This window comes from Macaca thibetana, chromosome 4 (genome assembly GCF_024542745.1).
Source record: "Macaca thibetana thibetana isolate TM-01 chromosome 4, ASM2454274v1, whole genome shotgun sequence".
In the NCBI taxonomy this organism is placed as follows: domain Eukaryota; kingdom Metazoa; phylum Chordata; class Mammalia; order Primates; family Cercopithecidae; genus Macaca; species Macaca thibetana.
The window spans coordinates 57523466-57545104 of NC_065581.1; the positions used below are offsets into that span (position 1 = coordinate 57523466).

A 21639-nucleotide genomic window follows, 5' to 3' on the forward strand; every position below is an offset into this window, starting at 1 on the left:
AATTCTCAAAGGCTGGGCAGGTGGAAGAGCAGAATCAGGGTTAGAAACAGAATTACCCAAGAGTAGTTCTAGAATTCTGTACCCTATAGTATCCTATAGTTCTGTTAATGGAGAGGAGGGGAAAGGTAGAATAAGAGAAGGGAAAAACAAATCTAGAAAGCTTCACTAATCCCCCAGAATGAAGTCACTTCAAAGCTGAAGACCACAAACCCTAGTCTTGAAGCTGTCGTTCCCCCAAGACTCAGAACACTGGTTTAAAAATCTTGAAGAAATGGCCAACCAGAAATAGCTTGTTCAAGTTCACTGCTAATGTGGAATTAAAAGTACTATGAAAAAAATCTTCCATTAACTGGAGATGGAAAAAGGAGCCTTGGAGGGGACAACATTTAGGCCTTTCCTGAAAACTGCATGTATATGGTGATCACTTAGCCAGCCAAACACAAAAGAAACACTGACCTAGACATGCAAGAACAACATATAGAGATAAAAATAGGTAACAACTTTAAAACTTCCCAAAAGAGGCCATTTGCACACACTCCAAGTTTACATAATATGAATACATGTAATGAGAGTAAAAACACTTTTAAAAGTGTGAGTTTCTTGCAAAGTTTGACTTCAATGTTACAGATAAATCTAACGCCCCAAAGTGCTCCTTGATTGAATACCATTAATAAATAATACAGTCTTGAAGCCTAGTCCAAGTAATGAAATACAAATGCAATAAACGATTGCAAACTATATCAAAAGGCTGGAAGGAATTTTAAAAGTGTTTTCAAATGGCATCAATAACAGTTTCTACAAAAAATTAAAACCATGAATGTGGTGATCATTTCCAAAATAAAAGATGAGGTGTACACCATAAACAACGGAAAGTATGTCAAAAAATGATGTCAAGAGTAACCAGATCATATCAGAATGAAGTGATATATTCATAACTCAATAAAAAAAATAAAAGACCACTAATTTTTTATCTCTAGCACCCCAAGAACCTAACATAGTTGTTGGCACATAAGAAACACTCAAGAAATAAAATAAATAATGAAGTAATTAATTAAGGCTGGTATAACTGGATGATAAAGAACCTTGGCAATCATTCATTTTCATGTATAAGCCATCCAAAACTAGCTACTTAGCATGAGTCAGGAATGAAAATCAGATCTCCTGAGTACTAGTAGTTGCTTCCTTTATTGTTGAATTTCTAAAATCCAGAGTGATTAGAATTTCTTAATTGGATATACAACTCAAGAATCTACTTGAACATGAATTAGGCACTATCTTATAAATATTTAATTGCTAATTGGCTTATATCATCCATATGATTTCTTTTTTATCTTGAAACACTGTGTTTCTGAAGCTTGTAATTACATGGAAAAATACCAATGTAATAATATTAACCAAAAACTATCAGGATACAAAACTGCTTAAATGTTTCATCAGACTGTTTAACCACACATAGGAGAATGCACGCATTGTCATTAAAATGGTTTGAAATGATATTTCATGGCATTAAAAAATGCTGTGATATATTAAGTGAATCTGCAGGATATAGAATTGTACACGCAGTAGTCCCAATTTTTAAATGTTGTATATTACCAAGAAAAAAGAAATGAAAAGGACATATGTCATAAAATTAATGTATATAGATAATTGAACTACAGACTTTTACTCATTTTGCCTACTTTTGTCCACTTCTTTATTTTCCAAAAACGTTAGCAAGTATATATCATAAGTTTTCTTTCCATGTTTCCCCCAAGTACTTACACGGTTCCTCCTTTGTCACTGTGTACTACAGAAATTACATCTTTAGTCTACAGGATAGTTTTTCTGTCTAAATGTACAACCCTCTAATTTTAAGAGCCGCTTCAATTAACAACGAAAGCAAGAGATAATAATGGAGTTTTTCCCTCAAGTAACTAAATCCTCTACAGTCAGCAATAGAACTTTTCACCAAAGTTTATGGACTTGGTAGCCCAAGACCACATTAAACAAAAGGTAAGCCATACTTCTTCCTAAATATGGACTGTAATTCCAGAACAACAGCAGTATTCAACTGCAGTTTACTTAAATGGAGACTATATACCTCTCACCACATATATTACGTAGAGTCCACATTATTAATGATAACTTTCACTGCATATAAGGATGAGCCACAATTACCTACAGTACAGTGTTCTCTAGACTGGCTATCAGAAGACCAGAATTCGAGCCCCAGTCCACCACCTAGTCAATGCAATCATGGAAGCCTGATTTCCTTGCCTATAAGATAAAGGCACTGGTACTTATGTTACCTGTCTCAGAGAATTGTTACAAGAATCAAATTGTATCATATATGTTAAAAAAAAAAGTGCTAAAATTATTATGATCATCTCTAATTGAGAGTTTCCTACACCATATTAAGAGTGTCACATCCAATCTTTACATTTGCTGAGCCATGGCTAAAACTTATTTCTCATTACTGAACCCTCAGGTTTCATAACATATGTATGATAAAACAGAGTTCTTAAAAATGGAGGATAAAATCTTCAACTCAACCAGTTACCTATAAGCAAAATCTATTTTGTTTATATTAAAGTAGTAGTTAAATTTTGCGATAATACTCTTCCTACAATGCAAAAGGTGAAATGCAAGCTCAGATTGTCCAAATGACATGGTAAGGCCAAGAAAAACCTCTGTCCACACTATCCACCCACACATAACACAAAGCCTCTCCCCTTCCCCAGCTCCCACGGAAATTCTGCCTTCCTTCAGATGCCAGCCCTGCTTGTGAAACCCTTGGATGCTCGGATCACTCCTCTTTTGCAGCACTCACATATAATGAGTGTAGCTGGCCCACTTTTGTCACCAAACTGTGCTCTTTGAGAGGCTACAAACCTGTGTTCCTCTTCCTTCTGTAGGCCCTGATTCCTTAGCATATTTTTTTTTTCATTGACATTTTTAATTCTGTCTTTTTTTGTTTTGTTTTGTTTGTTTTTGGTTTTTTTTTTAAATTTATTATTATTATTATACTTTAAGTTCTAGGGTACATGTGCATAACGTGCAGGTTTGTTACATATGTATACTTGTGCCATGTTGCTGTGCTGCACCCATCAACTCGTCAGCACCCATCAACTCGTCATTTACATCAGGTATAACTCCCAATGCAATCCCTCCCCCCTCCCCCCTCCCCATGATAGGCCCCGGTGTGTGATGTTCCCCTTCCCGAGTCCAAGTGATCTCATTGTTCAGTTCCCACCTATGAGTGAGAACATGCGGTGTTTGGTTTTCTGTTCTTGCGATAGTTTGCTAAGAATGATGGTTTCCAGCTGCATCCACATCCCTACAAAGGACACAAACTCATCCTTTTTGATGGCTGCATAGTATTCCATGGTGTATATGTGCCACATTTTCTTAATCCAGTCTGTCACTGATGGACATTTGGGTTGATTCCAAGTCTTTGCTACTGTGAATAGTGCCGCAATAAACATACGTGTGCATGTGTCTTTATAGCAGCATGATTTAGAATCCTTTGGGTATATACCCAGTAATGGGATGGCTGGGTCATATGGTACATCTAGTTCTAGATCTTTGAGGAATCGCCATACTGTTTTCCATAATGGTTGAACTAGTTTACAATCCCACCAACAGTGTAAAAGTGTTCCTATTTCTCCACATCCTCTCCAGCACCTGTTGTTTCCTGACTTTTTAATGATCGCCATTCTAACTGGTGTGAGATGGTATCTCATTGTGGTTTTGATTTGCATTTCTCTGATGGCCAGTGATGATGAGCATTTTTTCATGTGTCTGTTGGCTGTCTTCTTTTGAGAAATGTCTGTTCATATCCTTTGCCCACTTTTTGATGGGGTTGTTTGTTTATTTCTTGTAAATGTGTTTGAGTTCTTTGTAGGTTCTGGATATTAGCCCTTTGTCAGATGAGTAGATTGCAAAAATTTTCTCCCATTCTGTAGGTTGCCTGTTCACTCTGATGGTAGTTTCTTTTGCTGTGCAGAAACTCTTTAGTTTAATGAGATCCCATTTGTCAATTTTGGCTTTTGCTGCCGTTGCTTTTGGTGTTTTAGACATGAAGTCTTTGCCCATGCCTATGTCCTGAATGGTACTACCTAGGTTTTCTTCTAGGATTTTTATGGTATTAGGTCTAACATTTAAGTCTCTAATCCATCTTGAATTAATTTTCGTATAAGGAGTAAGGAAAGGATCCAGTTTCAGCTTTCTACTTATGGCTAGCCAATTTTCCCAGCACCATTTATTAAATAGGGAATCCTTTCCCCATTTCTCATTTCTCTCAGGTTTGTCCTCAGCATATTTTAATGTATAGGATCAGTAAGTATTTGGAATTAAACCACATGTTCCAAACTGATGAAGATCTGCTTCTCCCGGTTCTAAACCCTTCAACTCTTCCCAGTTTTTCCAGGGAAAAACTGAGTACAAAATATGATGGGGATGAGGGAACAGAGAATATACTAGATGGTAGTATGTTCACTTGAAGTATATGATCAATTAATTTCTGACTAGAACTATGAGAAAGGTTGGGAACAATGCTGCTTGAATGCTTTCAAAAAATGCTAATTATAAAAGTATTTCATTCCATTTATAGTATTTTACTTCCACTGAAGCACAAATTTAAATTTCTATATGGTTTTCTAAATGGAAAGGGATATATAAGTACATCTCTTTTTCCACAAGAAAACTAAGGCATCCTTGCATCTTGCTTTCTGTAATTTAGAATCCTTCAATCCTGCTTTAGATCTACCAAAAAGGTTCAAAGAAAAAGTACAAAGACTACATATTATATATAGTAGTTAAATTGCTAGAGCTTCTGAGATTATTTAAAGGACACTGACATATTTTGGCCAAATCCCATCTTGAATTTCCACATGTTGTGGGACAGACCCAGTGGGAGGTAATCGAATCATGGGGGCAAGTCCTTTCCATGCTGTTCTTGTGATAATGAGTAAGTCTCACAAGATTTGATAGTTTTAAAAAGAGGAGTTCCCCTGCACAAGTTCTCTCTCTTTGTCTGCTGCCACCCATGTAAGACGTAACTTGCCCCTCTTTGCCTTCCACCATGATTGTGAGGCTTCCCCAGCCATGTGGAACTGTAGGAACTGTAAGTCCAGTTAAACCTCTTTATTTTGTAAATTGCCCAGTCTCAGGTATGTCTTTATCAGCAGCATGAAAACAGACTAATGCAGACATATTCAAATAGCACTGCAAAAAAAAAAAAAAAAAAAAAAAAGCCTCTATAGCATACACTATTGCTTCAAGAGGTATAAAATTCATATTATATGCAAAATCAAACCCTTTTTTTTTTTTTTTGAGGCGGAGTCTCGCTCTGTCGCCCAGGCTGGAGTGCAGTGGCGCGATCTCAGCTCACTGCAAGCTCCACCTCCTGGGTTCACGCCATTCTCCTGTCTCAGCCTCCTGAGTAGCTGGGACTACAGGGGCCCGCCACCACGCCCGGCTAATTTTTTTGTATTTTTAGTAGAAACAGGGTTTCACCATGTTAGCCAGGATAGTCTGGATCTCCTGACCTCATGATCTGCCCACCTCAGCTTCCCAAAGTGCTGGGATTACAGGCTTGAGCCACCGGGCCAGGCCAAAAGCAAACTTTTAATTTGAATCACTCTGCTTTTTATCTACCAAGTTATTTTTAATATCCCTTTTTTTTTTTCTTGAGACAGAGTTTTGCTCTTATCGCCCAGGCTGGAATGCAATGGCATGATCTCAGCTCACTGCAACCTCCGCCTCCCAGGTTCAAGTGATTCTCCTGCCTCAGCCTCCTGAGTAGCTGGGATTACAGGCGTCCGCCACCACACTCAGCTAATTTTTGTATTTTTAGTAAAGACGGGATTTCACATGTTGGTCAGGCCAGTCTTGAACTCCTGACCTCAGGAGATCCACCCACCTCGGCCTCCCAAAGTGCTAAGATTACAGGCATGAGCCACCATGCCCGGCCTTATTTTCAATATTATCTAGTTTCCGTTACACAAATAAGGTTATCACAAGATCACAAGATGGACAACCAAGTACTCCTTTAATCACTCTCTTTTTTCTAGCAAAGGCAGTCAATGGTGTTCCAGAATTCTAAACATTTAGGAACTGTGACTCTTCTAAAATATGCTAACAGAAAAAAATCAAATAATCTTGCTGTAACTCAACTCATATTTTTAAAATCACACGTAATAATTTACATGAAAGCACTGTCTTGACTCTAAGAGGCAACAGTGTGAAGCCTTGTGTTTGTGGATACTGTATACATAGAGCACTAATCCAGGTCATAATCAAGTTATCATAACAAAACTTTCTTAAAAATGAACATAAACTAACTTTCTATCCAACTCTACTTCTGATTACATTTTAAAAGAAGTAATTCAATATCCTAAGAGTTTTTAACTTTCACATGTTTTATATGACATGGACTACTAATTTCAGTCTACCCTTAAAATAGAACCGTTTGACTAATTTTAGACTCAAGTGTTATAAAGCATCATAGCTGCCAACCAACTGGATACCTGAATTGCAGCTGCAACAGCATATTAGAAACACCAAAGCAAACTGTCAGATTGCTGAACTCAGAGTCACCACATATAACTCTATGAAGCAGATATAATAAATACATACTTAGCTAAAACAAAATAGTACTTAAGAATGCTATGAACATATAAAAGGAAATAATCAGGTCCTTATTTATTTAAATAACACCTATAATGTGCAGTGGCTCAAAGGTGTCAAAAGGAAGTAATGGTATAAAAAGGTTACTGATCATTTGCAAAACATATCTGATAAAGGACTGGTATCCAAAATATACAACAATTTAAAAAAAAATTTAAGTGGGCAAAAGGGCCAGACGTGATGGCTCACACCTGTAAATCCCAGCACTTTAGAAAGCCAAGGCAGGAGAAACACTAGAACCCAGGAATTCAAGACCAGCCTGGACAACATAGCAAGACCCTGTCTCTATATAACATAAAAATATTAGCCCAACATGGTGTCACACGTAGTACCAGATACTTGGGAGGCTAAGGCAGGAGGATCTGCTGAGACAGAAGTTCATGGTTACAGTGAGTTATGATTTTATCATTGCATCCAGTCTGGGTGACAGAGTGAGACCCTGTCTCAAAATAAAAAATGCTTAAAAAGTGGGCAAAAGATCTGAACAGACATCTCAGGAAAGGAAATACACAGATGACAAGCATATAAAAAGATACCAGCCAGGTGCGGTGGCTCATGCCTGTAATCCCAGCACTTTGGGAGGCCGAGGCGGGCAGATCATGAGGTCAGAAGTTTGAAACCAGCCTAACCAATATGATGAAACCCCATCTCTACTAAAAATACAAAAATTAGCCAGGTGTGGTGATGGATGCCTGTAATCCCAGCTACTTAGGAGGCTGAGGCAGGGGAATCGCTTGAACCCGGGAGGTGGAGGTTGCAGTGAGCTGAGATCACGCCTCTGCACTCCAGCCTGAGTGACAGAGCGAGACTACATCTCCAAAAAAAAAAAGATATGCGCCATCATATGTCATTTAGGGAATTGTAAATTAAAACAACAATGAAATATCACTACGCACCTATTTGAAAGGCTGAAATACAAAACAGTGACATTACCAAATGCTGACAGAATCTGAAGCAACAGGAACTCTCACTCACTGCTGGTGGAAATGAAAAACAGTACATCCACTTTGGAAGACAAGTTAGACAAGTTTCTTACAAAGCTAAATGTACCATACGATCTAGCAATCATACTCCTTTACACAGATGACTTGAAAACATGTCCACACAAAAATCTGCACTCAACTGTTTAGAGCAGTTGTATTCATAACTGTCATCCCTTAGGAGCAACCAAGATGTCCTTCGGTAGGTGAATGGATAAGCAAACTTTGGTACTTCCAGACAATGAACTTAGCAATAAAAACAGATGAGCTATCAAGCCATGAAAAGACATGGAGGAAACTTAAATGCATATTGCTAACTGAAAGAAGCTAGTGAGAAAAGTCTATATACTGTAGGATTCCAACTATATGACATTTTGTAAAAACATAAAATATAGAGAAAACAGATCAGTGGTTGTCAGGGGTTCTGGAGCTGAAGAGGCACAAATAGGTCAAACAGAGGATTTGGGAGCAGTAAAACTCTTCTGCATGATATTATAATAATAGACACATGATGCATTTGTCAAAACCTATAGAACTGTACAAAGGAAACCACAATGTAAAATATTAATCTTATAATCAACTACATAGTTGATGAACCAATTTATCAATACTGGTTCATCAATTACAACAAATGTACCACACCAGTACCGGACGTAAATAGGAGAAACTATGGGGGAAGAAGAGGGAGTATATGGGAACTATGTAGTTTCTGCTCAATTTTGCTGTAAACCTAAAACTGCTCTAAAAAATAATGTATGCATTTTTTTAAAGACTACTGGTGTAGGAAGAGCCACAGTACTTGAGTTCTTAGGTCTACTTAATTCATTGACTACCACATAATCTCTACTGCTCAGAATATTCCATATGCTCTATTTTATCCCACCTTTATTACCCCAGTGTCTACCTCACTAGACAAGTAGTATTGTTTCACACCAAAAATCAAGAAAACACATCATTACACTGGCATGGCCAGCATGGAGAACCATAACACTGAATATAGGGCCATTAGAACAATAGTATGTTTTATAATATCTTTAATACCAGGGTTCACCGGGAAATATTTTCACCCACTAGAGTAAAATCAAGACTTTGTCAACTCTCTTTGACAATTATTTCCAGGAAACATTTCAGGCATGTATCAAAGCAGCCATATTCATTGGTGACATTTACAAAAACAGTTCTTTTCAAAATCTTCTCGACCCAAATACACACTGGAAATGCTCATATTAAAATTTTATTTTCTTTTTATAACTAGTCATTAGAATTTATAATACAACTAAGACACAACAGTTTGACTTCGAAAATCTAATATTTGAATAAAAGTAGTATCTATAAATTTATAATCTATTAACTTTAATTTCATGCATTTATTTAACATATCTCAGAAAGCTGTAGTATTAATCAAAATCAGAATCTTAATAAATATATTTTCATAACCATTTCTGCAATATCTCCCAGTCAATATGACACTCAAAATATATAGTTTAGGCCAAATATACGTTTGATGTTCAAATGCCATTTCTACCACTATAGCTATGTGATTCTTTAAACTTATATACATATACATAACATACATGTATTTCACATGCAATACCCAGCATCATGCCAGGCATATGAGTAGGCAGACATATAAATGGTAGTTATTGTTTTGCAATTTTAAATTAAAAATTTAAGACAACGCTCAAATTGTAGGTAACTGAGAACTTAAATGAAGTTAAAACCACTGAACTTTTTATACACCAAACTAACTCTACACATTTGCTGAAGTTTATATAGAAAATAAACAATGAGTAAATTAAGATTTTTGAAACAAAAACAAATATTAAAAATTATTGACATATATTGAAAGTTTTTTCATCATATATATTTACCTTTTAAAAGGATATGAATTCAATTATTTTATTTGCTTATGGAAAACAGATCCACTGCTCTAAGATGCTACTAATCATGCTCAGAGGATTCACAACAAACAGACTGATAAGGTATTACTTAAAGAGCTCTACATTAAATAGAGCATTCCAGTTTTCTAGGGCACACTACTTGCTGTATTTCCAAGGTCAAGCAAAATAGCTTTCGTTCCATTTAACTACCAAGAAAGGTCTAATTGTGATTAATAATAAAAATGTTTTTAAAACACCTTTTCTAATAAATACTACAAATTTTTTAAAAACTTAAAAAGGAAACACCTCAAGCTTTTTTGGACATAACTTCAACAATAAAAGTTGCTGCACCCACCTCCTGTCCCCACTTGCAGAACCAACTAATCAGCCATCCTGACAATTTCTGAAATTTCTCTTGAATTAGCCTTCCATTCCAATCACTGCAATTTTACTGTACCCACCTAACCTGTCTCCCTGCCTGAGTGTTCCCTTCCACTCAATCCTCCACACTGCTGCGAGAGTGCCCTTTCTAATATCTAACTTCCTGCTGGGGATCATAAAGGGTCACCCTCATTGCCTAAAGAATAAAGCCCAAACTCAGTCTTGGGTATGCCACTCAAGACTGTTTTCAGTCTGGTACAGCATAACCCTCCACCATTCATCCATTTCCATCTTCCTACAAATTCTATCCAATCCTTTCTCTGAAACCTACGGTGCACTTCAGCCAACAACCAAAATGATTTTGGCAATTATGTCAATGAAATGGAACAGTCATGCTAGTTTCTCCTCTTGGAGTTTTCCTCCCTGGTACTTTTCACCTTCTCACAGGGTGAAATCCCATTTGACCCCAAATACAAAGCTTTCCCCAACACTCAACCTCAGCAGAATTATTTGCTCTTCTTTTGGAAGAGATGAAGCAGGCAGAAAACAAAAGCAAACAAAATTGCATTAAAGGACAAGCAAAAAAAAAAAAAAAAAAATGAATAAGAAGGGGTCTCATTTGATCACTTACAGAAACAATGCATACTTCAGTAAATAATTACCTGAAATTCCTCCTTGGAAGTAGGTAGAATGTAATCCCTAAAATATTAAGAACTAAGAAATGGACACGGAAGTCTTTCCTGTATTTTCTTCAAAGCCATTACAGAGAGAAGACTTCCATGAAACAGAAGTATCTGTGTTTAGTTAATATGAAATAACAAATATTCTAAGCTACAAATCATCTTCTCTTCCCAATTAGTCCACCAGGTCACATGATTTGGGTACATTCTTGTACACTTTTATACTCAGTTGTGGAACTAAAACAGAAATGAATATGACAGCCTAGATATTCCATCTTGCTGTCACCTCTATAGCTTCAGATATTTTCGTAATCTCCAATTGCATGAAGATGCTTTGGTCAGAACCAGGATCCTGAGGCACATATGACCCAAAGGCAGAAATACAAGCACTTCTTTGTCAGACGACAAGATAGCAGTAAGACAATAAATTGTTCTCACCACCTGTCCTTACACTGATTACCTAAAACATTTATTGAGCCAGAAAATAAGGCTCTCCAAATTGCTCAAAAAAAAAAAAAAAAAAAAAAAAAAAAAACCTACAAGTTTTAAAAAGTATAAGCCTTCTTTTTAAAGTATCTGGGCTAAATAAATGTTGAGATAACTCTCTAAGTCAGAACAAAAGAAACTGAAAAGAGAATCAGTAGAAGTTTAAAATTAAATTCACTAACAATACCTAATAATTTCCCACATTTCTGAACTGATACACACTCCTTATTGTGTGAGGCAATAAACACAATTTAATCCTAATTATTCGGTGAGAATGATTTTTCAAACCCATGTTGTAACATAAAACATTCAATTGTGTCATTTTGAAAATACTCAGAAACCTCATGGAGCTCTCAGATCTTCCTCAAACTTTAGTGAAGTCAAATAGATTGTGTGATGATTGTTAATATGTATCCAAATCTTAAGTTTCCAATTTTAGCACAGACACTCTGCCTTCCATATGCCAGACACTGCTTGTTGCAAAACCAGTTGCCATTCTTTCCTTATTCCTTACAAACAAAACTTCAATTTTGTTCAGGGCACTAAATGAAGCCAGTTTTAAAATCTACATTTTCTAGTCTACCTGTAGATAGAGATGGCCCCTGGAGCAGCTGTCCCCTGGAATGGAGACATAAGGGCTGGAAGAGGAGCAGCCATCTTGTGATCACAAAACCACCACAAGATACACTATAAATAGCTACACAGAAATAGAGGAGTCTGAGTCCCTTCTGGCAAATGGGGTTACCCTACAACCCAGTTTTGCCTATTTAGGACCTCTCAGTACCTGAGAAAAAGAAAACATCTACTTGGCTAAGCACTATCACTTGTTTTCTGTTACAAACAGTCAAATATAATCTTAACTAACACTCAGCAAATTCAGCCTGTTTCACTTTTAAAAGAAAACAAAAATCCCAGACTTATACTATTATGACTAGCTACAATATAACATTATTATGATGCAGCACAGTTAAAGTTCACTTATTATGTAACTATTTACCTATGAATAGAGCATGAGAAGAAAAAATTCAAAATCAAGTTTTTACAGAATCCTAGAAGCCAAATGAAAACCACTGAGCTAGATCATTACACGCTGCAGAGAAATTCCTTGAAATCTGTATACTCCAATTTTCAAGGGAGTGTCCGAGCCAATTTACAGAGTAAAATGACAGAATGTTTACTAATCACCTATCAATAAAGGCAATAAACCCGAAATGAAAATGAAAATTATGGTAGTCTTAGTTCCTTTTGTCACCATGCACATAAGCAGATTTTATAGCCCTAATGAGAGAAGAAACTAAAGCAATTATACAAGCTATTTGTAAAAAAGAGAAAACTTTGCCTATTGCCTAAACAGCAGTTTGCAGGGGTGGTGGGGTGGAGTGGGGTTAGTGATATTATAGATAAGTAAGCAAAACGACCATTCAGCTTTCATAGAGAATGATAAATGCAACACTTTCATTATGATTGTCTAGGAACAACGGATTTACTTCCAGATCAATAGAAAAATAACCATTTTGGTGAACCAAAATAATGTAACATTTTAAAATTACATCTATAAAGTATAGAATAAAATGTATTGAATTCACCTTAATTATCTCATATTCTCACTGAACATCATACTACAAAGTAACAATGTGTTGAGAAAACAAAATATTCCAATGATACACTCAAAAAGCAGAATTTCATAATATGAGAGCTAATTAATCATTTATAACAACAGCATATGGGTTAGTCTCCTTACACTTAAGAAGAAAAACAAGATACCACTGTTTCTTTTAAGCTAAGCTACTAAGAATGTTTTGTATTACACCGTATATACACTGGATAATTTACTACAGATATAAAAGAAAGTAGCCGTCAGAAAATTTCTAGCATAAACAATAATAAAGAATTATGTTTTACTCAAAAATAAATGCCTTTATTCAGCCAGAGTTTGGTATCAGCTGAAGAAATATGGTTTTTTTAATCAAATGGCCCTGAATATTTCATGAATACATTTTACAAGTAACGGGACTCAAATATGAATCAGAACACTGCACCCTTCTTTGTAGCAAATAGCTCTTTCTGTGTTATTCTAATTCAGCAAACAGTTGCCTATTTTTGCTCAGAAGTAATGGATCAAAGCAAGATATGAGAATAGACTGACTACACATAAATAATTAGCGTTCACTCTACACTATTCTTGTTTTTCTACAGAGATTATGATTTGAAGTCCTCTCAAGGCTGTCTGAAGACTAAGCCTAACAAAGCTCTCGACTTCCAAATCTAATGCTTATATTTCCTAACATTATGGATTATTACAATTCTACATTTCTGACAACAGGCAGATTTTGAATTGGTTCCAGCTGACTCCACCACTTACACTACTCAACAGCTGAGGCATAGGATAACTTGGCAACCTGATAATATTCTAGATGAATGCAAACTCCTTCTGTAACCAAGGAACTCTGTCAGAAATAAAAATCAAAATAACTTCTCTTTAAGTTTAAATGAGAACATAAAATGTTTTGAACAATGCATGATTTCAGAAAGTGAGCAACTGTATTCTGAACGTTTAGTGAATTGACACTCCCTATTCAAAGCCTACAATTCTTTTCTGATTAGATCAGTCCCCACAGCAAGTCATCAGGATAATAAGCACTGTAGTGAAGTCATCATACTGGATGCTGATGGGAAATCATAACTGGCTTCAAAACACATCGGGAAACAATGAGTTTTCCAGGTTTTCAGCTTTTCATGGAATACACTGCCCAATACTCTTACTTTCCTTTCCATGACTAAATAAACATAGCACAACTATAAAGCCAAGTACAAATTGATGAACTAAGCATTTTAAAAACCGTAAGTAAAATGAGGAAAACTCCCATCACTTTTTCAGTGACGTCTAAACAACATGTTTGAAAATGTATATGTTTAAGGGCAATACTGATTGTTGTACACTGGCCTTCAGATCTTTAATTTCCTTTTATTTCCAAAGGCAAAGACAAGCTTTTAAACAATGCCTGCTTCTTTAAGACAAAGTCAAATAAGCACTTGTTTTCAGTCACCTGAAATCACCCACGTGTCACTTAGGTATAACTTCATGTGACAAAAATTCATTCAGCTGTAATTTTTTTCAAAAGTATAAAATGTATGTACTTTAGAACTTTCAGATTTTTTTGTTTCTGACTGTATAGGGCACAGATGTATTTCTTCGGTAAGGTTTGTTGGTCTAAATTGCAATATTCCTCTTTTATAAAGCTCTGGGAACAACTAATTACAAACCTTACTTTAAAATGGAGTGATGGAGGTAAACATGAGTATATTATCCACACACACACAAATGTCACAAATGTGCTTTAGCCTAAAATATCATTTGCACTTGCTCAGTGGCAGTATTATACACAATAAGAGTCTTGGCACAAAGGAATTCTCATTGTATTGTTTACAAAATTCTACATGGATTGCAAGAATTTCAGTTATAAAACATACTCTACAAAGACAGAAAATAATTGTGAGTGGATTTGAGCTTTCTGGGGATTTGGAATTTTATTGTTTAGTTCAATTTTTTTTTTTATTTCTACTTTCTACTAATAGAAAACTACATGTACTGTTAACCATACAATACCACTGCATTTGCAGACATTGAGTTACCAAACCCAAAGCAAATATTCAAAAGAAATAAAACCATTTGAATCCTACCTATGACATGGGCCACTATTCACTATAAACACGTTAAACCTCTCTGAGCTGCTCTTGAGTTCGGAGTGTTTTGGGAGCCACAATAAAAAGATGGTATATACACACTTAAAAACACATTTCCAGAGACAAAAAGACTTAAAAAACGGACAGCTGCAATTTGTATTTCGTCATTATATTTAGCTATGAAGTCAAAGTAAACATTATACGAAAACATAAATATCAGGTTGGCATAGAATTTCCTGAACATAAAGGATGGGCAGAAACAAAATCTCAAAATATATTCTTTACATTTAAATTTACAACAAACTCACTAACTAAAGTCTTTTATCAATCACGCTATAAAATAATTTTTACAATACATCAGAGTAAGTATATAGTCACAAACTTTTTCAAATAAGTAAGATCATTTTAAGGAAAATGACCTAGTGATGCCGAACCTTTTTTACAGGGCTAACCAATACCCTAGCCAAGCAGCAGCAGCAATGCCTTAGTAATCCCATAGAGAATAATCAGTATCCACCCTCCCAGGAAGAATTATGATTATGCGTAGTGCTTAAGAGCTTTTACAAGGAAGAGAAAACGCAATGTGCTTCTTGGAAACCAAAACCCCTTCCCCCATCTCTACCGCTCATCTAAGGGCGTCTCCAGACTGTCACCCACCCCACCATCCTCCCTGCGCTGGGGGTACTAAATCCCATGCAAAAAGACCTCGTCCATTCCCAGAACTGGTCCAGACACCTGTTTACTCGTGCCCAAGGAGTGGTGGCTCTGATTAAGGAAAGGTAGCGGTTGCCTCTCTGATCCGTGCCAAGCTCCGCGGCCCCAGGGCAGGGACCACATACCTTTGTATCTCTCCAGGACATCCTCGTAGGCCTGGAGGTACTCCTGCTCCTCCACGTACAGGTAAGCAGCAGGGGAGAGGTAACCCGCCATTCCGAAGTTTATCTAAGCGATGACTGGCCAATTCCCCTCTCCCCCTCGTAACCCCCGGACAGTAACGTAGTCAGCAAGACACAGCCTTGGGAACTGGAAAAGAGGAAGGAGCAGCAGGCTGGGGAAGAGCGCGGAAGCCGAAGACGCAGAGCGGGGGCGCAGTAGGTGGCGGGCGACGGGCGCCAGGCGCCGGGGCCAGCAGAGGAAACGCCCAGGCCTCCTGGCTGACCGAGGGTGGGCCGCCCCGCTCCAGGAGCCTGAGTCCCTCTCGGGTTTCAGCAGCGGCAAATCTCGGCGAGCCCAGGGGCGGCGACGTGCAGCGCCACGCCAAGCTGAGGAGCCGGGAGTGCGGCGAGGGCCGGCTGGGGCCGGCGGGCGCCCAGACCCTCTGCGGCCGCGCTGACCGCTCTGCTGGCCCTGCACGGGGCGCCTGCTCCGTGCCGGGCTGGGGCCGAGGCCGCGGCGGTGGTGCGGGAGGACCAGCGCGCTGCCTCCGCCGGGGATGCTGCGCGGCGCATCTGCGGCATTTCCTGGCCGCCGCGCTGCAGACACTCGCCCGCGCCGGGGACAGAGGGAGGGAGGAGGGTGGAGGGCGGAGGGCGGAAGGGAGGGGGCGAGCGAGGCGGTCAGCGCCCCGGCTGGCTCAGCTCAGTCCCCGGCGCCACTCAGCCCCTCCCTCCCAGGCAGAGCCACAGAGCCCCGGGCCCCCTCCCCAGGCCCGCCCACCCGGGTGGACCGTGCAGCCAAGCACGCCCACCCCCGGACACTGGCTGCCCGGTCCCGAATCCCCAAGGGCGACGTTTCTATTTGGGATCCACAACAGGTGCCTGAGAAACAAAGCCGCAGATCGCTCCACCGCCGTGCGCAAGCCCCTGCTGAGGGGCCAGCGGCTCTCCCTCGGTAAGGGATGATCGGGAGGAGGGTTGGAAATACTTTCTTCCACCCATTTTTTTGGCATGGTAGGATTCAGGTCACTCTGTGACAGCACAGGGCAAGGAGAGCACGGGGGTCCACGTCTAGGGGACATCCCGGGGACGGGGTGAGGAGGCCTCTGCAGGTGGCCCCACGCATCAGCGCCTGACAGCCGGGCCGCGCCTGCGCCTGAGCGCCCGGCCGCCCCAAGGCTGCCGAGGACCAGCCCGCGCGGTCCCTCCCTTCTGCCCCCCAGAGCCCGCAGGCGCATCTGCTGCTGGGCTCCGCGGCGGGCCTATAGGTTCACAACAGTCCCATATTTGTCACCTCCCTCTTGCTCTCTTATTATTCATTCTACATAGTACTAGTGTCCATTAAACTGAGTAAAATGGATACAGTTCCCTTAAATTAGATATATGTGTATCATATACTAAAGTGAGTGAGTTTAAGGGTCCATTGGAGGAACCAACTGATACCCAGACATGTAAATAGATGTGTTTAAGAGTAATGATTGGCCGGGCGTGGTGTCTCACGCCTGTAATCCCAGCACTTTCGGAGGCCGAGGAGGGTGGATCACGAGGTCTGGAGTTCAAGACCAGCCTGGCAGATATAGTGAAACCCCGTCTCTACTAAAAATACAAAAATTAGCCGGGCGTGGTGGCAGGGACCTGTAATCCCAGCTACTTGGGAGGTTGAGGCAGAGAACTGCTTGAACCCAGGAGACGGAGGTTGCAGTGAGCCAAGATCATGCCACTGTATTCCAGCCTGGGCGACAAAGCAAGACTCCATCTCCAAAAAAAAAAAAAAAAAAAGAGTGAGGTCAGGCTGCTGTAGATAGAATCTTCACTCCTTACTGTGTCACATAGGTAAGTTACTTATCCTCTCTGAGCTTTCTTCATCAGTAAAACAGCGATAATAGTGCCTAACTCATAAAGCTGTATAGTAAATGAAGTTTAGAATAATGCCTGGTGTTATATAAGGATTAGCTGCTGCTTCTACTACTTTATTTAGGAGGTGGAGTCTCACTCTGTCATCCAGGCTGGAGTACAGTGACAGGATGATACCTCACTGCTACTACTATTATTAGATAAATCAGCTGATTGTTGACGCTCTGACCTATGTCAACTTCACCTCTTGTCTAAATCTTCCTTCCCTATTTCCTCCTTTCATATATACTGACCTTTTGCCCTCCATGATTTTTTATTTCTTTGTTAGCGTTGGGTGTTGTGAACTATTGACCATTTTCCATTAATGCTTAGACAGGGATGAGTTGGAAAAAAAAATTGTGTACTCGTGGAAAAAAAGAAAACTGACTTGAGATAGAACTGGAGCACTCCTCCTCAGCAATTGGCCTAATTTTGTTACTCCAAACAAAGCAAGACCATATCTCTTTTTTCTATCCTGACCACTGGTTTATAATCTGAGTCTGAACCCTTATCCCAGTAAGTCTTTAAGGTTACTAGAGTTTTATTACAGCTTGATATGCATTTATGTGCACATTTGTTCATGAAGTAACAACCACGTATCATATGGGACACCTTCTTGAAATAAAAGGGTTAGCATTAGATCCCTGAGAGTCATTCATTTACAGACCACACATGCATAGACATAGGTCTCTCAAAAATGTCTCCTTCACAATCAGTAAGGTCACTGAAGGCATATGTGAGCCTTTATCTGAGACTGACACTCAGCAGCATCCAGTTTTATGCATATAGTCAGCACACACTTAGTAATTTTAATCATCTATTTAAGGAACCAGTCAAAATGAGCAGAAGCAGCATTTGGGATTGTTTTTAAAAATAGCTTTTGCCCCATGCATTCTTGGAAGGGTAACATTGGGTTAATATGCTAATAATAATAGTGTATTCCATAGAGAGGAGGCAAAAGCATAGCAGTAAATAGCTTGGACTTTGGAGTAAAGACTGCCTGAATTCAGGTCCTAGCTCTACTACTTCTTGACACTACGACCTTAGCAAAGTTTCTCTTCCTTTCTCAGCAGATTCTGAACTGAAAATGGAGAAAATCGTAGTACCTACTTCATGGGGTTCTTGGGAGTCTAAATAGGATACCATATTAAGTGCTTAGAAGAACATCTGGCCATGGGTAAGCTATCATTTATAGAGCATTTGATGTGCCAAGGAGTTAGAATTGTTTGCATTCACTATTATATTTAATCACCACAACCATGACCCCTTTGATAAAGAAACTGAGGCTAAGATAAGTTTGGTAAATTGTCCAAGTAAACACAACTGTCATGGACAGAGGAGGAATTAAAACCCAAGTTTGCCTGAGTTCAAAGTCTGATTCTCCTTTGATCCTTCAATTCCATCTTCAAAGTATTTGGATAGGACAAAAATCCTTTTCTTAAAATAGCATTATCACTGACAAAGCATGTAACTTTATAGGTAGTTTATGACTAAAAAACCCAACTTACAATATCCTGTAGCTAAGAACAGCAGATCTGTATTGCTCATATGTAAAAAGCATTTATACAATGGGTGTTTAAAAGCCCATTTCCTTATATTTCATTGTTTTATTCTCACATTGACCCGAGGAGATAAGAAGTAAACATACTATAGTCTCAGATATTAATATGATGAAACCACAATAGATACAAAAGCACTAAAAATGTGAAGTTGGGCCAGGCACAGTGGCTCACGCCTGTAATAGTAGAATTTTGGGAGGCCAAGGTGGGCAGATCGCTTGAGCCCAGGAGTTCAAGACCAGCCTGGGCAACATGGTAGAACCTTGTCTCTACAAAAATACAAAAATTAGCCAGGCATGGTGGCACAAGCCTTTAGTCCCAGCTACCTAGGAGGCTATGATGGGAGGATCGCTTGAGCCCAGGAGGTAGAGGTTGCAGTGAACTGAGATCACATCACTGCAGTCCAGCTTGAGAAACAGAGGAAGACCCTGTCTAAAAAACAAACAAACAAAATAAAGTGAAGTTGGCCAGGCCCTGTGGCTCACTCCTATAATCCCAGCACTTTGGGAGGCCCAGGCAGGAAGGATCACTTGAGCCCAGGAGTGATCACTTGTCCAGCCTGGGCAACACAATGAGAACCCATCTCTATAAAAAAAAATTTTTAATAAGCCAAGCATGGTGGTACACACCTGTAGTCCTAGATACTCGGGAGGCTGAAGTGGGAGATCCCTTGAGTCCAGGAGTTAGAGGTGGCAGTGAGCTGTGATCACGCCAGTACACTCCACCCTGAGCAACAGAGCAAACCCTCAACTCATAAATAAATTTTTAAATAAACAAATAATAAGAAGTGTTCGTCATGTGACACCATCACTAATATGACTTTCCAAACCGTAAACCTGATTATGCCACTCCATTGCTTAAAAATCTTTCAGCGGTTCCCTAGCACTTACTACATAAATAGTCCAGTTGCCTCAGGATTGCACACAAACATCTTTACAGTTTCTGTCTTTCCCTTCCAAATCCCACACTTAGCAACACACATTACTTGCAGTTCTCATTTAAACCATCTCCCTACCTTTGTTCCTGTAGTTCCATCCCTCTAAGGTGGGCTTCCCTTTCACCCTAATTCCATCAAGCTCTTTAAATCTCAGTTCAAGTGGCACTTCCTCTCAGAAACCTTTCAGGAACCTCCCACGCCTCCCTTCTCCCCCCAAGTTAATTATACTCTCCTCTGGGTTCTTTTAATTTTATGTGCTTAGAGCCATCACAACTAATCCCTGTAACAACTAATAATTACCGCGTTGTAACGGTTTAACAACACATCCATTTATCATATTAGACTATGACCTTTCTTTTCCAGCTTATTCTTTTTTATTTTATTGATACATATTTTATATATTAATGAGGGTACCATACTGCAAGTACTTTTTACATGCATACAATGTGTAACGATAAAGTCAGAGTATTTGAGGTATCCATCACCTGAAGCATTTATCATTTCTATGTATTGGTAATATTTCAAGTCCTTCCTTCTAGCTGTTTTGAAATATATAATATATTATTGCTAACGATAGATATCCTCCTCTGCTATGGAATATTAGGACTCATTTCTGTAAGTGAGTCCTAACTCACTTAAGTTTGTATCCATTCACTGTAAGTTTGTATCCATTCACTAATCTCTCTTGAAACTATTACTTTTTAAAGGCAGAACTGTGTGCTAATCTTCATTTCATTGCAGGGGCTCAATAAGTAGTTGCTAAATGTGGGTGAATTAAGGTATCCCATAGACCACATAGTCTTTTTGACTCGATAGACATTTTCACAATCAATTCTATTTTTAGGACCTTAAAAACAAATAAAAATACTAAACTCTCAGCTCTTTTATTACTAAGTAATGACCACTACAGACATCCTCACACCATTTCTGAACTTCACCTCATTTCCTAAAAAGGGTGAATTTCAGGGAGGGGGTAAGTTTCAGGAAGAGTATGAAAATATGTAATAAAATTAGAAGTTGAAATTCCAATTGTATGTTTTCATATTATCCATAGCACCAAATTCCATTAGATAACATGTACCCCTCATCCTCACCCTGGGTGATCAGTGGCCAGTTTAACACATAATATAGCTGAATTTCATAATTTAGCCACATTATAGGTTAAACAGGTATTTGTGGACTGGTCCCCCAAGTCTATCCTCCATGTATGATTATTGTTTATGATTTGTCTAGCAAAAAGCTAATTTACCAATATTTATTTAAAATACAATCATAGGCCAGGTGTGGTGGCTCACGCCTATAATCCTAGCACTTTGGGAGGCTGAGGTGGGTGGATCACTTGAGGTCAGGAGTTCAAGACCAGCCTGGCCAACGTGGTGAAACCCCATCTCTACTAAAAATGAAAAAAAAAAAAAATTAGCTGGGCATGGTGGCGCATGCCTGTGGTCCCAGCTACTTTGGAGGCTGAGGCAGGAGAAACACTTGAACCCATTAGACAGAGGTTGGAGACAGCACCACTGTACTCCACCCTGGGTGACAGAGAGAGAGAAAATCTGTCTCAAAATAAAATAAAATAATATGCTTCACTACTGTTTGTTGTTTCATTTTATCTTTT

At 38.9% G+C, this 21639-nt stretch overlaps 2 protein-coding genes across 13 annotated transcripts in view; one reads left to right on the plus strand and one right to left on the minus strand.

Annotated features, from left to right (window-relative positions):
- The window catches only part of DST (dystonin), a 1587602-nt gene that overhangs the window by 363541 nt on the left and 1202422 nt on the right, over positions 1–21639 (minus strand). For 6 of the 12 annotated variants that reach the window (XM_050788769.1, XM_050788768.1, XM_050788766.1 and 3 more), the window contains exon 1: positions 15600–16288. The exons of 5 other annotated variants lie outside the window; for them this stretch is intronic. In XM_050788769.1, the coding sequence (XP_050644726.1) occupies positions 15600–15690 (91 nt within the window). In that variant the 5' untranslated portion in view covers positions 15691–16288. Of the gene's footprint in view, positions 1–15599; positions 16289–21639 lie in introns of those variants that run through there. One more of the 12 variants, XM_050788757.1, reaches the window with a different exon arrangement.
- Positions 1–21639, plus strand: part of ZNF451 (zinc finger protein 451) — a 376340-nt gene that overhangs the window by 32177 nt on the left and 322524 nt on the right. The gene's annotated exons all lie outside the window — the stretch shown is intronic.